We start from the raw sequence: 20665 nt of genomic DNA on the forward strand, positions 1-20665 counted from the left end.
CCTTCCCCTTAGAACTGGAGGCCCTGACTTTTTAAGGACTTTTTAAGGACGGCGGTGTGGCCCTAGCTGCCATACTCCTGGCCCGTGATCAGCACACTGACACTCTCATGGACCCATGTCCACAACATGCCTGACAACGAACCCATTTCACAGATTCACACCGCGGCCCCGGTGACATGCTCTGCCTAATAGATTGATAAAATTCACCTTTGGATGAACAACCATGCCAACGGTAAATGGAAAAGGTTCAAACCACTCTACAGTGAAAAGCCAGCATCCTCACCCCTCGTCTGGGCCATTGGCTCCCCTCCCCAGAAGAAGCCAGAGCTTTAGAAGATCTGAATCTGTGGCCAACTCTTAAAAAGTCGTACTTCACATACGAATCCAGATTCCCAGCTTTTATGTAAAAGGAATACCTGGGAGATCTGGCAAGACAGGGTCCACTGTTCTGCCCAGCAACAGCCCGCGGGCGTGCCCTGCTGTGGGCAGGTGCAGAGGGGCCAGTGTCCCTGGTGCCTGGGAGCTGGTCTGGGGCATTGTTCATGCCGCTGCTGGGGCAGACAATGAGCAATCCACGAGCTCTGCTCTGTCTCCAGTCCTTATGCTCCAGGAGCAGCTAAGAAAGAATGGCTTTTCAGGGACGCCTGGGTGGGTCAGTCAGGTAAGCATCTGACTCTTGGTTTTGGCTTGGGTCATGATCTCATGGGCCGTGGGATCAAGCCCCATGTCGGGCTCTGTGCTCGGTGCAGAGTCTGCTTGAGATTCTCTCTCCTCACCCTCTGCCCCTCCCCTACCCTAGTGCTCTCTCTCAAATAAATAAATAAATCTTGAAAAAAAAAAAAAAAAGAATGGCTTTTGTGAGCTGGGCACTGGGGCTGCCAACGGTGCCCGTGTAAGTCAGTCAACAAACATCCATGGGTTGCCTCTCTACTTCTCCAGGCACCATGTATGGAGTCCTGTTTGTGAACGGACTGGTTGCCTCTGCTAGAATGTTCCATGAGGGGCGCCTGGGTGGCACAGCGGTTAAGCGTCTGCCTTCGGCTCAGGGCGTGGTCCCGGCGTTATGGGATCGAGCCCCACATCAGGCTCCTCCGCTATGAGCCTGCTTCTTCCTCTCCCACTCCCCCTGCTTGTGTTCCCTCTCTCGCTGGCTGTCTCTATCTCTGTCAAATAAATAAAATCTTTAAAAAAAAAAAAAAAAAAAAAAAAAAAAAAAGAATGTTCCATGAGGGCGGGGCTCTTTATTCACTGCTAGGTCCTCATTACCTTACACTGCTTATACCAGGAGAAGGCCCCCAATAAACATCATTGAATGAATGAGCGTTAGGCACTCATAGGAAGACAGGACAGGGCCACTGTCCCCAACCGCTCCCAGGCTAGGGAGCAGAAACAGTCTGTGGGGGCACGGCTGGTTGGATCAATGGCACATGAAACAAAGACTGTGTTGATGCTCAGAACACTGGCGAAGGGGACAACCGTCCCATGGGAAGGGGACCCAGGCACAGCGGTGAGAAGGATGCTGTGCTCTGTCACCTGTGCATGGAGGTCTGGGTCAGACCCCATATTGGACAACCCCAGGCTGCCATGTCCCGCTGTGGCTTCTGTGCCACTGCCCAAGCCAAGGGCACATCCAAGCTCTGCTCACGTGCCCCCGCCCTCTCCCGGCTCCCCCAGTCACCACAAGAACATGACCGCACAGGAAAGGAATACATCGGCCTCTGCCACCAGTCGGGAAGATTCCCGGCAGCGGGCTTAGGCAGCAGGGAAAGCAGCCCAGGGTGAGCCCCCACCACCAGGAGAAGCCCCCCAGTCCCTGCGGGCCTCCTCTCACCCTGTCCCCCTCCCCCCCGTGTTCATTCAGTGTCTCCTTTACTGAGCCTTGCTGTGTGCCAGATGCCGTCCTGCACACATGGGTAGGAAAACCAGGTCTTCAGTGGGGGACCCAATAAATGGATGGATTCGCTCACTCATTCCTTCATTCAGCCCCTTCTAGATATGAGACACTGTTCCAGGTCCTGGGGATAGCGCAATAATTTAAATTAGACAAAAACACCTGCTCTCATAAAGACTTCACTCTACTGGGCGTGTAGTGAGCTCGCAGGGGACGGACGATAGTCTCAAGAATTAAGTCGTATGTTAGGTGACGGTCAGTGCTATAAGGACAAGGCCCGGCAGGGGAATGTGGGGCTCCAGGGCTGGGAGTGAGGTTTCTAAGAGGTTAATCAGGGAGGTCTCACTAAGGAGGTGAGCTCTGGGTGGAAACCGTGAGGGGCACGGGAGCGAGCGGGGCTGTATCTGCCTGAGACACTCCAACCTGACGCTCATGTGCTTGTCACGCCCTGAGTCACCAAGTCCTTCATCTTGGATTCTAGAGCCTTCTGTTTTCTGCTGGTGAAACTGTGGCCGGCTAACTGAACAGTTATAAGGAGGAGGAAATCTTAGGCGCTTCGCAATTCTTGTCAGAGGGACAAGATCAGAGACGAAGGATGAATGAGTGAGTTGGGATTCAGAGGGTACTATTTCTTAAATGCAGAATGTTCACAACAAACGGTCCTCAGAGCAGGTGCAAACACCAGCTGGTCCCTGCCTTGGGCTGAAACACGCCCCGGGACCCCCCATAGAAGCACAGAGGTGGCTGGAGAGAACGCAGTGGGAAGAAGCCCATGGGAGCCCGTTCCAGGCTGCTGTTCCCAGCCCACGGCTGGTGCAGGACAGGGTGGGAAGGACAGGAAGGACTCAAGGAAGCAGGGTTCAGAGAAGGATCTGGGGAAGCCTGGCTTGGGGCCAGTGTCCCAGCAAAGAGGGCCCCGGCTTCTGATGATCCTCTGCCCACCCGGGCACCCCAATCCCCCGCATTGCTGGCTCCTCGGCCAGGCTGGCCACAGAACCGAGCATGCACCCTCCCTGCGGCCAGCCCTCCAGGCGTACAACCCGGGAACGAAGACATAGTTTCCCAAGACAGTAGCTTGCCGCCCACCTGTCCTCCACCCCTGACTCTGGCACAGAGAAACAGGGCCTCTCTGCCACTGCCCCACTTCCTTCTCCTCCCACCAGTGCTGTCTCAGAACCCCGAGTTTTGGGGACTGATGCTATTTCCAGTACTCTGACCTTCGCCTCCGTGGAGAAAGTCATACTTGCCAGACAATACACCCGGTTCTCTGGTGCAGAGCATGTGATCAGTGGACACACAGCAGAAAAGCAGGGCTCGGAGTCCTCATCCAGCATCCTTCATCCCCAGAGGCCCACTTGGGCTTTCTAGATTCCCGAGGCGCCGGGGACGTGGGGGCCCTGCTCCCTGCTGTCCCCTGGGGATGAGGCAGGCCTGTTTCCCCTGCTGTGTCTGCCCCTGGCCGGGGAGGAAACACCTGGATGTGAGGGAGCCAGTCTGGGGGGTGGGGGGTGGGGGAAGGAGAGTATTGTTCTGCGGGTTGGGGGGGTAGGGAGCCTGGGAGGAATCTCACAGGGACCAGATTCAGAGCCACTGCGTCACCCAAGGAGCACGTCCCGGGGAGGGGCTGTGTGGAAAAGTGGCTGGGCTGGTGGCATTTGGTGCTGGACTGCCTGGATTCTAATCCTCTCTGTTGCTGCGACCTTTTGGGCTAGTTGCTTAGAGCCTTTGTGCCTCAGTTTCTCAATCTTTAAAGGAGAGTGAATAATAGCACTACCTCGTAGGACTGCTGTCAGGACTAAACGAGAGGATGCTCACAAGCCTCTTAGAGGAAGGGAAGGCACAGAGCAGGCTCGCGTCTGCAAACCCCTATGGGCTCCATGCTCCAGCAGCCAAACCGAGTCGCTAGCTGCGCTTTCCCATAATCCCCTCCTCTGCATCCACTCTCCTGCTCTGTGGGTTTGCACACCTTGTTCCCCACTGGGACGCCTGCCATCTCACCTCTGCACACACACCCTCCCTGCCCCTCAAGGCTCACAGCCGCCTCCTGCACAGCCCCCCGGATCCCATACCCCAAGGCCACCTGCATACCCTGCCTCACCTTCCCCAGGGCCCTCACGCCCTTTACTTTCTGTCAGTCACTCATGGTGTGTCTCAACGCCACACCTGCTGGCCAGCTGCTTGAGCATGGAGACCTGGCCTTGCGTGGCCTCTGGCTCCAGTGGCACAGGTAGAAGATGCTCAATTGTGTGTGCGGAGAGAAGCGGCCAGACCAGCACGATCGTCACCTGCCTCCCCGGGAGGGGGATGGACCAAGGATGTCCCCAAAGGAGTGTGGACTGGACCAGAAGGCAGACTCTGCGTCCGGCGCCTTGCTTACCAACGCCCTGCAACCCTTGGCAACTTGCCTCATCTCTCTGAGCTATAAAACAGGCATTAAAACACATATCCAGCCCACCTCTGACTGCTCGGGAGAAGCCGCGGGCCGATGAGTGCACTCTGCAGTGCTGGGCATGTGTCATCGGTTATATTATTATCGGCACTTACAGGATTCGGGGAGGAAAGAAGAGGTCATCTCATGGGTGCTGGGTCCCTTCTTGTGAAAATGAGTTAAATGATCTTAACTTGGCACAGTGCTCCTAACAGTCACCATATCTCGGTAACCCTTCTCTGAAAGGCTTGGGTACGTAAGAGCCAGGGGCGCCTCGGCCCTTCGAGGGCTCCCACTCAGCATCCCTCCTCCCGGCCCCTCCATCTGCTCTGCTTGGATCTGTCTCCCCCGGCCTCCTCCCTGGACACCTTACCCCAGCCAGCACCTACCTTGGTTCAGAAGGAACTCGGTTCCCGAAGTCTTTCTGCTGACTGGCTCCCCACAGTCCTGCCCACGGAGGCTGCCAGCACCGGAGACTCCGATGTCTTTAGTCTCCGCGGCAGCCTCCAGATCTGCAGAGAAAGGCCCCGTGTTGCCCAGGCCCGGCTCTGTCCCCTCCTCTTCCTTCCCCTTCCCCGTGGCCTTCAAAGCTCCTCCCAGAGCACATCCTGCAGTGAACTGCTTTCTGCAGAAACTCTGTGGTCACCCCCAGGCACGGAGCTTCTGTTTTTGGAGGGGGCAGGAGGGGGCACCTCCATAGAGTCCCCCCCTGGTGCTGACTCGGCTGTGATGTTGGGAGCCCGGACCTCTCTCCTGAGCTCCAGACACACCAACCCCACTGTCCCTGCCTGGACACGGCCAGCCAGAGGGTCATCCAGCATTTCCAGCTCGATGTGAACAAACCAAGCTCTCTTCCCCACCCCCCACAAACCCACCTCTCTACTCCTCATCTCAGAATCAGAAACTTGGGTCTCATCCTCAATGCCTCCCTCTCCCTCACTGGTTCCATCTAAATGGAACCAAGTCCTACGTCATAAATCATCCCCTTTTCCCACCCTTTCAGCTGTCACCCCATCGGGCCACCGTTGTCCTCCTCCTGAATGACTGTAGAAGCCTGATCCTGCCTCCACCTCCCAGCCAAAGGCACCTCTCTGGTGCTGAAACACAAGTCTGGTCACATTACACCCCCAGTACAGCCTTCGATGCCTCCCTATTACCTTTAGGAGAACGGCCAGAGTCCTTGGTGTGACTTGCAAGGTGTGTCTTGACCTGGTGGTTCCTTGATCCCCAAGCCCAGGCTTTATCCCGTCACTGTGACCCTTCCTAGGCGTCTTGGACACCTACCGCTCCGTAGTGGTCCAGGCGGCCCCTGAGCTCCAGGCTGGAGCATGTGCTGTGGGGTCCCCTTCAGTCCTCCTCTAGGCTCCAGAACAGAAGGGAGAGGACAGAAGTCAGAGAGGCTGGAGGACAGCGGAGTGCAGTGCAAGCTGGGGGAGGGGAGGGTATCAAGGACACGGTGGTCAGGGAGTCAAAGACTGCAGAGAGGACACAGAGGAGGAGGCCAACAAAAGCATCTGCTGACTTTGGCAATTAAGAGAGAGCAGTGCCACAGAGCAGATCACCTCCAAAGTATGGACCTGTTGGCTAGCCCCTCACATTCTTTTTCTTTCCCCTCACACTTTGAAGCCAAGCAATATTGGGAAATCTTCAGCACACGTCTAGACCTTTGAAGAGCTCACAGATGCTGTGCCCTCAACTGATTTGGCCTAATGGTAAATGGTCCTGGAGAAAGACGGATTGCTGACAGCGCCATCTGAACGCCTGGATTCAGCCGTGCCTGAAACCCTGATGCCTGGATCTACTTCTAATTGCTCAACTATACGATCCAATACATTCTCTTGCCCACCTTTTTTCAGTAGGACGGTTTGAGCTGGATTTCTGTCGCTTGGGTTTCTCCTTTGCAACCAAAGAAGGGACTGATCTTTTTTTCTGCCAGGGCTTGAGTGGGTTCTGCAGAAGAGGACATTTGAAGAAGAAGGAGGAGAAGGAGGAGGAGGGGGAGAAGGAAGGGCAGGGGGAGGAGGAGGAAGAGAAGAGGAAGATGATTTGCTCCATGGCTCAGTCTCCCTGCCATATGTACTTTTTTGTGTCCCCTCATGTGACTGGAATGATATTCTCTCTCGTACCTTTGTCTTTGAGTGCTGCCTCGTCTGTCCACCATCCCCCAGTAAGACCTGGGGAGGCAGAGGCTAGATCTTACTCATTTGGCTATCCGTCCCAGGATAAGAGACTGTCAAGAGAATGTTTGGCTCATTAAATACAACAAATGGCTGGCCGGCCGGCGGGGGGAGCGAATGAGGGCAATGAGTAAGTGCAGGACAGGATAAGGACCAGGGACTCCACCCCTGCAAGACCAGCACTCAGCAGCAGCCAGCCAGTGTGGCCCTCGTGGGCAGCCCCCTCTCCTTATCAGCTTCGGCCTAACTGAATCGGAAATCACAAGCTGATGGGGCCTCCTGCGGCCGCGCTCTCCCCTTTCAACAGCTAAAGTCTTGGCCCGCGTACGGGGTGTGGTAGCCACAGGCTGCCTGGTGACCGTGGACAGCCCCAGAACTGTCCCCTGCAAGGCGGGGCTGCGTGATAGGCAGCCGGGAACAAGGAGGAGGGAAGAGGAGGGGGAGAGGAAGGACGGAGGGCCCCTACCTGTCCCTTGCACCATCCTGCCATCAGCAAGGCAGGGCGACACTGCCCTTTTGACTAATCCCAGTGACGCCCTGGCTCTCCAGATGCTCTTCTTAGGGTTGCAGCTCTTTTCCAGGTGCATGGTGGCTAGGTTTCCCACCTGCACCAAGGACCTCCTCTAGTCCCTTCTATTCACTTTGTATCATCGTCTGTCCATTACTAAGTAGCCAAGAGTTTTAAACAAATTACATTTTGAACTTTTAAACACATCACATTAAACCCTCTCGATACGGTGTGGCAGGGGGACCAGAGCAGGGATCGGGGCGCCCTGGATGTCCAGGGCACTGGGGTCACTCAAGGTTGCTTGCTTCGGATACAAGACACCCAGGGTCACCTGCACCCTCGCTCCAGCTCCACCCTCTGCGGGAATTGTCTCCGGAAGCTCAAGCAGCAATTGCGGACTTCCTCAGCTTTTGTGCTTTTCTAAGGAGTCCGCCCGCAGAAAATCCTAATGAGCCATATACATCTCACTGACAGTCACAGGGCAAGGATGCAAAGGTGTGCACACATCTCTTAGCCAGCGATTTAAAAATCCTCCACGGGGGGCGCCTGGGTGGCGCAGCAGTTAGGCGTCTGCCTTCGGCTCAGGGCGTGATCCCGGCGTTACGGGATCGAGCCCCACGTCAGGCTCCTCCGCTGGGAGCCTGCTTCTTCCTCTCCCACTCCCCCTGCTTGTGTTCCCTCTCTCGCTGCCTGTCTCTCTCTCTCTGTCAAATAAATAAATAAATAAATAAATAAATAAATAAATAAATTCTTTAAAAAAAATAAAAAATAAAAATCCTCCATGGGAAACACAAATACCATATGATGCCAGTCGTATGTGGAAGCTAAGAAACAAAACAGATGAACAAAGGGGAAGGGAAGGCAAAATAGAATAAGACGAAAGCAGAGAAGGAGACAAACCATAAGAGACTACTGATTATAGGAAAGAAACTGAGGGTTGCTGGAGGGGAGGGGAGTGGGGGGATGGGGCAACTGGGGGATGGACATTGAGGAGGGCATGTGATGTAATGAGCACTGGGTGTTCTATGCCAGTGATGCATCACTAAATTCTACCCCTGAAACTAATAATACACTGTATGTTAATTAAATGGAATTTAAATAAAAAATTAAGAAAACTGAAAATAAAAATCTCCCATGGACATTTCTGTTGTCCAGACACACTTGGTCCATTCCATGCTGTTGGACTGGTGGGCTGGGTTAGGGCGAGGGGTTTTTCTGCTCTCTCTTCTCTCCCCCAGTGACTCTGAATCACACAGTCCTGGTTCCTCCCGCCCAGATTTTTTCACAAACAAAGCAAAGTCCTCTTAGAAGTGCATTGAGAGGGGGCGCCTGGGTGGCTCAGTCGGTTAAGCGTCTGTCTTCAGCTTGGGTCATGATGCCAGGGTCCTGGGATGGAGCCCCGCATTGGGCTCCCTGCTCAGCTGCTCCCTCTCCCTCTGCCCTTCCCTCATGCTCATGCTCTCTCTCTCAAATGAACAAATAAAAGTGTTTAAAAAAGAAGTGCATTCGGAGCTCTATACCTCCCTTCTGACCCTCGACTCCAGTTTTATACCCCCAAACTCATAAACAACACCCAAAACCAAACGGCTGTCTGGTTGGTGAGAAAGGTGTGAGAGGTAAACAGACCAGAAAAGAGGTGTGATGGGAACACACCTTACTTCATGCATACAACCACCTCAGGAGCGAGAACAGCTATGGAGATGGCTCACCTACGTGGCGGGGGCGGGACTTGAACCAGGGGACACCTGGTCCAGGGGCTTCCTGCAGCTCCCCACGGAAGACCTGCAGGGCCAAGTCAGCGAGAAGCCTGGCCCACCCTCCTCGGCTCCCATCTTCCCTCTCAGGAAGCCTCAGGCAGGGACATGGCTGGTACCCACCTGACGTGCACCTCTGCTTCTAGTGAATTCCCTCTAGCCCTCAGAGCCACGGCCCAGGGAAGAAGGGGCAGCAGGACAACACCATGCCCTAAAGCAGTGGTCCGCCAAGGGGGGGTCCCAGAATCAGCAGCATCGGTATCACCTGGGAACCTGTTAGCAGCTAGCAGTGTCTGCTGTGGGTGTGGAGAGAGAGGAAGAACACAGAGTCGGGAAATTTCCGTCCTTACCTCTGGCAATGCTGTCCTATGGGGTACGTGTGAGTGCATAGTTAGGACTAGCCGGGAGAGAGTTATAGGAAGGTTTGTTATCTACTCCTATCCGCTCCTTCTTTCAGACATTCTTCTTATTTTTGAGGAAAGGGGGAGTTTTGGTTGTAACATCAATGTAGTTTTAAAAAAAAATTTAGTGTTTCAAAAAATTTCTTAAGCAACTCACAAATACATTTTCATTACAAAAAACCACTCGCGCATTTCAGGAGTACACAGAATGAAAATGAGCCCCTGGCCCCCTCTTCCCCATATCTTTTTCCTCTCTGCCCAGGGATAATCGCTGCTGACGACCTGGGGTGTTTATACAAATTAATCTTCCACGTGCTTTGTTTACTTGGAGAGCATGGTAGCTCAGTACCCAAGGATCAGTTTCTTGAACATAAATGCCTGTATTTTCTGGTCCAGCACCACACTGACATGGGTTGAGATGCAGAGAAAATCAACCCACTCCCTCTCGTACCAGCTGGCCTTCAAGTTGGGGAAAGAAAACTTCCCTCCCCAGGATTCTCTTGGTCGATGCACCTGTCATCCCTCCCAGACTCCTCTGGGGCAGCAGGCGGGGGGTGGGGGGGGGGCCCCCCCCCCGGGCAGCCCTGGGGGCGGGGCCTGTTCTCCTGGCACCTCCCCTGTTCTCAGGCGGAGGGGGGGGTACTGGGGTGCGGGCTGCAGGAGCCGAGCTGGGGAGCTGGTCTGCGCGCACCCTCGAATGTGGAGGGGCCAGGAGCCTCTTCCCCGTATAACAGACCTATCACAATCGCTGTGTTCTTCACATGAATTCCCACTAGGAATAGGGACAGGCCAGCAGGGAATGAAAACTGGGGGTCAAGAGGGCTGGGGGGGTGACTAGGATCGTTGAGAAAACCCGGTTAAGAGGCGGGACTCTGGGACCCAGCGACGTGGGCTTGAATCCTGGCTTCTCCTTTCCGCTGTCTCTGTGACCTTGGGCAAGTTCCTTAGCATCTCTGTTTTCTCATCTGTAAAATGGGCCTAATAGTTACGCACCCCAGGGGGCTGTTGGGAGGCATAAGCATGATAACAGAAGTATGTAAAGCCCGGGGACAGTGCTTCACACGTGGACAGTAAGCGCCGTCAAGTGTTTGCTAAGATCTCATTTTGTGCGAGCTTGACATTCAGTGGGGATTTTCCTGGTCAGGTTGCAAGGACTAGGAGACTCAGCCTTCCAAGCCCTAAATTTCTGAGATCCCTCCAACGGGCAGTTTCCTCCCCTTCACCCCGAGCCGGAGAGGCATGCGGGCTGGTGACTGGTGTGGCCACAGCCACCCTTCCAGCAACCACACACTCCGAGCTGGGGGTGTTATGGACTGAATGTTTGGGTCCACCCCAAAGTCATATGTTGACCTTCCAATGTAATGGTAATTACGAGGTGGGGACTTTGGGAGGTAATTCAGTGTAGATGACATCATGAGGGTGGAGCCCCAGTGCCCTAAGAAGAGGAAGAGACTGTCTAGAGCTTCTGCCCTCCACCACGTGAAGACACAGTGAGAGGGTGACCATCTGCAAAGCAGGAAGTGGGGTCTCACCAGACGTAGAATCTGCCGGCACCTTGACCTTGGATGTTTCAGCCTCCGGACTGTAGGAAGTAAACCTCTCTTGTTTAAGCTGCCCACTCTATGGCGTTTGTGATGGCAGCCTGAGCAGACCAAGACACAGGGACCTGTGGTCTGAGCTGGGATGCACGTGGGCCTGCTGCAAGGAACAGAGAGAAAGAAAGTGGCACAGGTAGGGACAGTCTGCCCCCTGCCTGTCTCTGCCCCCAGAGGGAGGGGGGGGACAGCCTCCCCAGGTTAGCGGGCTTCCTTTTCCCTGATTTTACTGGCAGGGTTGAGGATATAGAGGGATTCAGAGATAGGAAAGGAGGGAGACGCCCCCACCCGCCACCCCCAGCAACAGTGCTGGAACCCAGTGCTGGAGGGGGTGGTGGGTGTAACAACGGGGAGGGGAGTCCGAAGCCCTGGGCAGGCACCAGGCGGGTGGGGTCCACACATCTCTGTGAAGGGGCTGGAAACAGCTCTAATGCCTCTGCTTTGAGCAGACTGAAGGGAAGGTAGGCATTCCCTGCCCCAGGGGTTGTGGGAGAGCTGGTCCCCTGGAGGAGGCACCACTTGGATGTCAGGGACCTCAGGGAGAGGTCTGAGGGTGATGACAGACCAGTGCATTCAGGGCCGCAGAGGAAGCTCCAAGCTGCCAGAAGAGAACAGATCGATAAATCGATGTCATTAAAACTAAGACCATTTGCTCTGAAAAAGGTATCACTGTTAAGAGAATGAAAAGACAAGCCGCAGATTGGGAAACAATATTTGTCAAACATGTATCTGATAAAAGACTCATATCCAGGGGCGCCTGGGTGGCGCAGTTATTAAGCGTCTGCCTTTGACTCAGGGCGTGATCCCAGTGTTCTGGGATTGAGCCCCACATCACGCTCCTCCGCTAGGAGCCTGCTTCTTCCTCTCCCAGTCCCCCTGCTTGTGTTCCCTCTCTCGCTGGCTGTCTCTCTCTGTGTCAAATAAATAAATAAAATCTTAAAAAAAAAAAGACTCGTATCCAGAATATACAAAGAGCTCTTAGAATTCAACAATAAGAAAACAAACAACCCAATTAAAAAAATGGGCAAAAGGTCTGAAGATACCTCACCAAAGAAGATATTCACATGAAAAACACGTGAAAAGATACTGAACATCACAGTTACTAGGGACTTGCAAATTAAAAACAACGAGATAGCATCACTACATACCCATTAGAATAGATAAAATCCAAAAAACCATGATGCCACCAAATGGCGATGAAGATGTGGAGCCACAGGGACTCTCATTCATTTGATAAGAATGAAAAAGTGCACAGCCACTTCGGAAGAGCTTGGCTTTTTTTTTTTTTTAAGAACTAAATATGCTTATACCATATGATGGAACAATGCGCTCCTTGGTGTTTACTCAAACGAGCTGAAAACGTATGTCTGCACAAAAACCAGCACATGAATGTTTGTATCAGCTTTATTCATAATTGCCAACAACTGGTATCAACCAAATGTCCTCAGTCTGCGAGTGAAGAAGCAAACCAGAGCACATCAATAAAATGGAATATTATTCAGCAACAAAAAGAAATGAGCTGTGAGGCCATGAAAAGACAAGGAGGAACATTAAATACATATTGCTAAGTGAATGAGCCAATCTGGAAAGGGTAGTTACTGCATGGTTCCAACTCTATGATATCCTGAAATGTGCGTAAGTATGGAGGCAGCAAAGAGAACGATTGGCTGCCAATGTAGTTAAGAAAAGAAGAGTCTCCGTTTCTTGAATATATATTTGCCTATCCAGGAATCCATTTCTTTCACAAATTGTATTTCTGAGAAACTTCTCCATCTTATGCAAATTGCCAATTTATTGGTGAATTTATGTCTTTTCATTATATTTTTAGTGTACGTAAGATCTGTAGAGATGTCCTTTTTTTGCAATGCGGGATATTGATAATTTGTTCGATAGGGCCTTATCCCCTACCACATTGGTTTTCTAATTCAGATTTCTGCTCTTACACTTCTTTCCTTCCTTCTACTTTCTTTAGGATTTATACCTTTCTTCTTCTATCTTTTTGAGGTGAATATACTCTCTTTGATTTCAATCACCTGAAATTAGATATTCTAGTTGTACTTGAGATAATGTGAATTCTATGGCTGGGCAGTGTTCTATTTTAATGAGATCAAATGTGTTAACTGTGTTGTCCAGATCCTCTATAGCTCTACTATTTTTTGTCTATTTGTTCTATCACCTACTGAGAGAGGTGTAATGAAGTCCTTCATTATGGTTGTGGAAATGTTAATTCTGTCCATTTTTGCTTTACGGTTTAAAGTTATGTTATTGCATGCATACAGATTTATGATTGTGATATGTTTTTGCTGGATTGACTCTTTGATCTTTATTAAATGTCCCTTTTTTTTTTAATGCTTCTTGCCTTAAAATCTTTGTCTGATATTAGCATGATACTGTCAGCTTTTTGGGTCAGGCTTGTATGGTGTTACCCTTTGGATACTTTTGTTTTCAGACTCTCTGTGTTCTTATAGTTAAAGGGTGTCTCTTGTGAGCAGTGTATAACAAAAAAAAAAAATTGGACAATTCTAGATTGAATTTTTTCTAGCAGTTTAAAGATGTCATTTCATTGTCTTCTGACTTCTAATGTTTCTGTTGAGAAGGGAGCTCTCAGCTTAATTGTTGATCTTTTGAAGGTAAAGTATATATTTTTTTCCTTTGGCTGTCTTTAAGATTTTCTCATTACCTTTTTCTGCACCAGGAGTTTTATTTATTTATTTTTTAAAAGATTTTATTTATTTGACAGAGATAGAGACAGCCAGCGAAAGAGGGAACACAAGCAGGGGGAGTGGGAGAGGAAGAAGCAGGCTCATAGCGGAGGAGCCTGATGTAGGGCTCGATCCCAGAACGCCGGGATCACGCCCTGAGCCAAAGGCAGATGCTTAATGACTGCACCACCCAGGTGCCCCATGCCCCAGGAGTTTAAAAACGAGGTGTGTGTGTGTGTGCTAAAAAATTAAACTCCAGACTTTATAGGGATTTCACTAGTTTTTCCATTAATATCCTCTGTTTGAGGATCCAATCCAGGGTACCACGTTGCATTCAGTTTTCAGGTCCTGTCTCCTTGGTTTTTGAATTTCTCAGCCCTTCCTGGTTTTTCATGACACTGACTTCCTGGAAGAGTACTAGTCAGATTATCTTATAGAATGTCCCACAATCTGGATTTGTCTGGTATTTTCCTGATGATCAGACTGGGACTATGGCATTTTGGGAAGACTATCAGAAGTGAATTCCTCTTCTTGTGTAATTTTGTTTTTATCCTCTGTGAGATCTGCTGAATTTATTCCGTCAGTGGGTCGATGTGCTTCATTGATTTGGGTCAATCGAATTTTGGTAGAGGAGACACCGTGCTGGTTCTGGGCCCAGGCCCTAGGAGGCATCCTATGTCTCTGCTTACCCCTCTCGTGCTACCATGCTGGCCCCAGGTGACTGTGAGACCCACAGGGCAGACGTGAACCCCACCTGCAGCTTGGAGCCAAGCCATTCTGAGCCCCACCTAGATCGAGCGATCCCTGGGGTCCTGTAGATCCATGAGCAAGAGTAAGGGATCACAGTTTTCATCCACTGGGTGTCAGGTGTGCTTTCTTATTGGCAATCCCTAGCTGGTGCAGAGCGAGCGCATCTCACGGCTCCTTCTTCCTCCATCCCTGGGAGTTCGGCTGGGAGCCTGATGCCAACCTGCTCCTCCCAAGTCACAGGTGTGTGCCGGCGTCCTTTCCATCTTCACCTGCCTTCTCTCCCCCCCCCCGTGAGCCAAGTCTAAGAACAGCCCCACATCCAGAGGGCCAGCAATGAGCTCCCTTCCCTTCCTCTTGGCAACACGATGAGGCTTCAGTGGAACAGCGTCAGAGAAATTTCCAGCACAAATATATTTTCCATAGAGAGGAAAACTTACAAAAAGAGAAACAGAACAATCCCCCAAGAGTCTGACTGCAGCTGCTGCGTGTGAACTGGTTTATGCTAATGAAGCAACTAACAGTTACGCCTCATGCAGCAAAATACCCAGGGGTCAAGAAATACGAGGCTAATCAAGGTTTATTTGAAAATAATATTAAATTCTATTCGTTTATTCTTGGATATCGGTTTATCATGTAGTAACCTGTTCACACAACAAAAAACTATGGAAGGCAGACGGCCGGCGACTCTCTGGAGCCTGCAGCAAGTACCGACGGCGAGGACTGGGGAGGAACGGTGACGCGGGGCATGCGCCGGCTCTGTTCACTTCTCTCCAGTGGTGAGTAGTCCAGGCTGGGGTTCGGGGGCTCCTGTAAGCCCGAACCTTTGGAGCCAGGTGAAGCAGGAGAAGGAGGGAACAGAGGGGCTCTGGGCAGGATACGAGCATCTGCCATGATTACTTTCTCCACTTGTATCGTACAAATCCTGGTCCTCAGCCCTGCCCTCCCCCGTACCACCCGACCCCACATTTGCTTCCAGCTTCCAAACCACTCTGATCCGACAGCTTTATGTTTTCGGCTCTCATGTCCTGTGACCCATTTCCCCCAGCCAGGCACGAAGCCCCTGGAGGCCAGGCTTTCTCTCCACCCCTCCAGGATCTCGCCCAGGCACCAGAATGGTGCCAGTGAAGCCTCCCTATGCAATGTGCACCAGCCTAAGGCTGATGATGTGCAAGTGGGGGTCCCAAGGCCCACCCCAGGAGAGAAGTCGGCAAGGGCTTGGGGGTACCGTGCAACCCTCCTCTCACCCTCGCCAAGGCCATTCCTCCTTCAGAGGGTAAAACTAACCACACCTCACCCCCAGTCTTGGTCCTGCCTCGAGGGTGAATGAAGAGCATCCCAGAGGCCACGAGGGTGTCCCAGTGCCAGGCTGGGGGGAGTCAGTGCTCAAGGGTGAGGCCGCTTATCTGTACTGAGCACCAGCTATGGGCCGCTGGGCCAGGCGCTTTGTAGATAACTTCTTTTCCAACTCCGAAGGTCTTAGTGCTAAGGAAGTGGAGGCTTGGAGAAGCAAATTCACTTCCTTCTGGTCATTGAGCTAGAAGGTAACCAAGCTGCTTTTGAACCTATGCCTATCCTGTCTCCCAAGGCTCTCAGATCCAGAAAGGCGCTCCGGAGAGAATGTGTTCCAGGGCCTGACAGTAGACAGGTAAAGTATTAGTGCTGTTTTTCAGAAGACCCAGGGAACTTGTGAGACACACAGAGAGAGAAAGAGAGAGATGGGTGGTGGTACTGAAGGTCTGGGGAGAATTTCCTACTCTTGTTTCTACCACCTGAACCCTAGAGTAGACGGGACTGAACCCCAGATACAAAGGGTTCCCCAAGACTTTGACAAACCAAGGTTGGGGGGGGTGGCCAAGGGTTGGCAGAGGCAGCCTAAACCACATCCCAGAGCACCAGAGCCTCAGATCTTTCTAGAAAGGATCCCAGACCACACCAGTGGCCAGGGCCTCTGGGGGTCAGCTCATCCATCCCTCTCCTCTCTACGGTGAGGAATTTGAGGGGCAGTGCAGCCAGCCGCTCTCTCCCCAATGCCTGTGTCTCTCCTATACACAGCCCCCGAGGGCCCAGAAACCACCAACCCCTGCCCGCTGTCCACAGCAGGGCTCACAGCAGGGCCTGATCCAACAGAGGGCCATCCAGCTCCCCACAGGGAGCGAGACCCTCGCGGCCACCGCGTGGGGAGGGCCTCCGAGAAGGCTGCCTGCCCAGGGCTTCCTGTCCGGCCTGGTGAGGGCCCCACTAGGGCAGCGCTCCGCTGAACGTCATGATGGGCAGGCAGAGGAGGGAGCAGAGGTCGGGCGTGGTCTGGGCTGGCGGGTCGGGGGACCTCTGGGGTTGGGGGTGGACGCTGCTCTTCTCTGGCTTGTAGCAAGGTGAGACCTCACACCTGTGGGGCGGGCGGGAGTAAGGGCAGGCCCCCCCCCATCCCTGCAGCTCCTTCCGGGGTTCTAGGGGGTGGCGCAGAGGCGGGCCCCTTCCCGGGGCCCCCATTCCTACCGGACCACGCTCTGTAGGATCTTCCTCTCGTCCTGGTCCAGGCACACGGCGAAGGGGCAGCCGTTGGAGCCGATGATCTGCACCTTGTCCACTTTGATCTGCGACGTGCTTATCTGGAAGCGAGGCCCCCATCAGCCCCGATCGCCAGTCCTTGGCGGCTCTCTCCCTCAGGCCACCCCAGCAGCAGCTCTCCAGGGCTGACGGCCAGCTCGGGCAAGGGTCCGGCAGCCTGCATGAGGCCCTGCCTCCTCTCCGGCCTCCATCCTCCCCGAGTCCGGAAGCAACAAGTGCCCCCAGGAGAAGGCCCACGGCCCCACTGTGAGGCCCCGGGTCCCAGACACGGAGCCGTTCTCCCGGCACCCAGGGCTCCCCCGGCGCCCACCAGAGCCTTTGCACGCGGACACATCCGCCCCGAGGGCACCCCACAGCGTGCGCACCCCAAACCGCACCCCCAGCTTGCCTCTCGTCCCCACCCACCTGCACCCGCGCATGCGCACACGCAGGCGCCCACCCGCGCCAGGGTCTCCCGAAGGCACGCGGCGGAGAGAGGGGCGTCCTTACCTGGTTGAAGCCCTTCTTGGACTTGGGGTTCTGCCTTTTCACCACCTCTGTCAGGTTTAGCGTCAGGGCCTCCATGCTGGAGTCTGAGGGGCAGGGGCGGCTCAGGCCAGGCTCAGGGCCCCTCCCCGCCGCCACCTGTGCCCCGCCGCCCACTCACCTAGCTCCTCCTGCTTGCGGCAGGCCTTGCTCAGATTCACGGAGGTGCACACCTTCTCCATGTTACTCCAGCGGCTTCGTCCGCTGATGGCCCCCTGGAAAGGCAGCCGAGCCCAAAGGTCTCAGCCGGACGCCCCCGGGCCCACCAGCCACAGGGGGCGGCCTGCAGGGGGCGCTCCCCGGGAAACTCTTGCGCGCTCGCTTCTGCACCAAGAGCCCTCCAACCCCCGACCGCCTGTATAGACCTTGATGACTCCGGAGAGGAGCGTTTGGCTGTTGGCCTGGTCCCTGGATCAGAGGGCACGAGAGCTCGGAGCACCCACGCCCTCTGGTGGGTTCATGGGCGCCCCCTCCCACCCCCGACCCACAAATCCCTTCTGACACGGCCCCACCTCCCGTGCACCCAGCCAGGCACGCCAGCTGCGTGGAACCTGGGCTCTCCCTCGCTGTGCCTCTGGACACCTCACCCTTGCCCCTCACCCTCAGCCCTGCAGCCAGGCCCTAACACTTCACAGGAGCTGCTGAGCACATCCAGGTCGGGGGAGAGCACACTGGGGGCGGGGGGCGGGGGTGGCTTTGGAGGCGGAAGGGGAGAAGGATGTCCACTCCCTCCCCTTCTGTCCAGGGGAGCCTGCTGCAGCCTCCCAGCTGAAAGACGGGGGCCGGGGAACACAGGGGGTGACTCTGGGTGAGGGCGGGTCAGGAGCAGGCCCCAGAGGGACACGGGCCCCAACAGCGGCCTCACCTTGCTGTACATAATCTGTAGTGTTAGAGGGACGGCCTCGCGGTCACCATCGATGCCCAGACGCTTGCTGCCAGGACCTGTGCCACACGGACAGACCTTCACTGCCTCTCATTTCCGGTACCCCTCCCAGACCCCAGGGCCCCACCTCCTGGGCCCCATGCCTCGCCCCCCCCCCCCCCGGGGCTCAGGCAACACCCACCGGAAGCCTTGATGGCCCGCGTGGCGGCAGAGTGACCCAGCTCCAGGGAGTGGATGAAGATCTCTGTCATCTTCTCCCCGGTGATGAAGGTCAGCTGCAGAGAACAAGGGCCGGCATCAGAGGCTGGTTGGCTGTGGGGTCAGGGTGGGGGTGGGGTCCGTAGCGGCGGGGGCGGGGGGCGGGGGTGTCCTCACCTCCGTCTGATAGACCTGCAGCAGCACCGGCCGGGCAGCGAAGCGACAGTAGTAAAGCAGCATGTCCGCCAGGATGGGCAGCGGGGCCGCGGAATCTTCCAGCGGCCGGGACTCTGCCTGCAGAGACTGCTGAGGGTGGGTGGTGGAGCCCGGTCAGAGGGACCGGTGGCCCGCCAGCGAGCGAGGGAGCAAGGGAACGTGAGGGCAAGACACACGGACACACACACACACACACACACACACACGGAGACAGAGGCAGGTGGAGCAAGGGAAAGAGGTGGTGGGATCAAAGCAGGACACAGAATGGCCGGGGGAGGACCCATAGCGCAGCCTCCAGAGCCCCCTCACCTGACCCCAGGGCCACCGGGGAGGGCCCTGGCCAAACTGGACAAAGCCAGGAGGCGAGGAAGGGGGTGAAGCCTAAGGTCCCCTGGACCCTTCTGGGACCACCCTCTCACTGCCTTCAATTTGGGCTCAGTCGAGCTTCTCATCCCCGGTCCTCCATGGAGGCCTCAAGCGGGATCCCCCAAAACCAGGGCCTCCGAGCAGTGCTGTGTGACTGCAGCCAGTGCCCCTCTGCCCCCCGTGGGGGCCGCTTACCTGGCACAGGACTTCGGGGGGCAGGTGCATGAGGCCCAGCACGTTGCGCTCATACCAGGGGTCAAGCATGCCGAGGTAGTGGGAGATGTCGTTGGTGCTCTCCACCTCCTGGGGTAAGGGCGGTGAATCACTCTAGCCCCCAGGGCCCCGGATGGCATCTGCAGCCCCAACCACAGCTCCGCCCAGCCCCAAGAGAAGTCTGAGAATTTTTAGCCCATGCCACACAGCAAAGCGCCACTCCCACGTGCAGGACAGGGGTTGCTTCCAGGAGCGAGGCTCAGGCAGGACGAGGCGCGCCCTGGACACCCTGACTGCTGTGGGCGACTTCTCACCAGCCCCCTTTGGGTCACTGAGCCAGCAGGTGCCCAACCTGTGCTCCCACTGCATGTGGCCGGGGCTGGGCGCATACCGCAGGGCTGGGGTGCCTCGGGGAGTCTGTGGGGAGTGGGGGCATCTGGCTGGCAGGGGCGGGGCAGGCGCTGGAGCTGGTCCCATGGCTTCGCTTCACGGGCACGTAGAAGAACTGAAGCTTGAAGAACCGTGTGAGGAGCGGGCGGTTGTTTTCCAGCTGCCTGGTGAGAACAAGGCGAGGAGAAGAGAGTGGTCTCTCTCGGACCCTCAGCCCGCAGTCCCCGCCCCGGGCAGAGCGAGGCCCCCCATTCCGGCTCCTACCGCAGGTTGCTGTACGCCCGAGCCACCTTCCCCGAAATGCGATCCGAGCCGAAGACCACGACGCGAAGCGTGGAAGCCTTGGGGTCTTCGTCCCCACTCAGGAAGGGGCGGCGGCGCTGGGGGCGCGAGGCGGGGGCCAGGAGCCAGCCGGGCAGCTGGGCGCTGAGCTTGGCCTGGGGCAGGGAGCGGGAGCGCTGGGCCCGCGTGGGCGGCAGCACCGGGCTGTCCAGGGGGCTGCAGAGGCTGCCCGCACGGCGCAGCGGCAGCGCCGTGTTTGAGCCGCCCTCTGGGCCCCGGGAGTCCCTCCGCAGCACCAGCTGGCTGGTGCTCTTGAAGAGTTTGTAGATCCTGTTAAACTTCTGCCCCGGCCTGCGGTGGCCCCGGCACTCCTGGCTGCCCGGCCTCTTGGGCCACTCGGAGGAGCTCTCCTCACTGTCCTCCACGTAGCCACTGTCCACGCCGTCCGAGAGGCCCGAGACAAAGGACGTCAACAGCTGGCGGGAGAGGGTGGGCTCTGAGGCCTGGGACGAGGCAAGGGACAGGGTGGAGTCGTGGAAGACCGACGAGCTGGTGGAGAGCAGTGAGTCTCTCTGGGCACAATGCCCATCCGTTTCCAAGTCCTCCTCGTCTTCCTCCTCCTCCTCCTCCTCGTCCCCCAGGATCCCTGGCTGGAGCAGCTCCTGTTCCTTGAGCAGGATTTCCTGTAGGATGTCTGCAGAGAAGCCAGGGGAGGCACCGTCTGGGTGTCTGGGTCCTTGAAACCCCTCTTGCACCCCCTCGGGAGGGGCGACAAGCTCAGACAGACTGGCCCGGAGGAGGAGGAGAGGGCAGAAGGA

General features: G+C 55.3%; 2 protein-coding genes across 7 annotated transcripts in view; both read right to left on the reverse strand.

Annotated features, from left to right (window-relative positions):
- PIK3R6 (phosphoinositide-3-kinase regulatory subunit 6) overlaps positions 1 to 5691 on the reverse strand; it is a 54714-nt gene extending 49023 nt beyond the window's left edge. For 2 of the 3 annotated variants that reach the window (XR_015726772.1, XM_045797273.2), the window contains exon 1: positions 4709 to 4852. The gene's annotated coding sequence lies outside the window, so the exon portion shown is untranslated. Of the gene's footprint in view, positions 1 to 4708; positions 4853 to 5476 lie in introns of those variants that run through there. The other variant, XM_045797272.2, reaches the window with a different exon arrangement.
- Positions 5692 to 14765: 9074 nt separating this feature from the next.
- Positions 14766 to 20665, reverse strand: part of PIK3R5 (phosphoinositide-3-kinase regulatory subunit 5) — a 63836-nt gene continuing 57936 nt past the window's right edge. For 2 of the 4 annotated variants that reach the window (XM_045797270.2, XM_045797268.2), the window contains 10 exons: positions 19830 to 20541; positions 19567 to 19729; positions 19158 to 19265; positions 18558 to 18686; positions 18364 to 18457; positions 18165 to 18241; positions 17421 to 17514; positions 17264 to 17346; positions 16703 to 16815; positions 14766 to 16592 (listed from right to left, as the gene is read on the reverse strand). In XM_045797270.2, coding sequence (XP_045653226.2) covers positions 16445 to 16592; positions 16703 to 16815; positions 17264 to 17346; positions 17421 to 17514; positions 18165 to 18241; positions 18364 to 18457; positions 18558 to 18686; positions 19158 to 19265; positions 19567 to 19729; positions 19830 to 20541 — 1721 coding nt within the window. In that variant the 3' untranslated portion in view covers positions 14766 to 16444. The remainder of the gene's footprint in view (positions 16593 to 16702; positions 16816 to 17263; positions 17347 to 17420; positions 17515 to 18164; positions 18242 to 18363; positions 18458 to 18557; positions 18687 to 19157; positions 19266 to 19566; positions 19730 to 19829; positions 20542 to 20665) is intronic. The other 2 variants (XM_087867607.1, XM_087867606.1) reach the window with 2 other exon arrangements.

Source organism: Ursus americanus, chromosome 14, assembly GCF_024610735.1.
Source record: "Ursus americanus isolate L20-20 chromosome 14, mUrsAme1.1.p, whole genome shotgun sequence".
NCBI lineage: Eukaryota > Metazoa > Chordata > Mammalia > Carnivora > Ursidae > Ursus > Ursus americanus.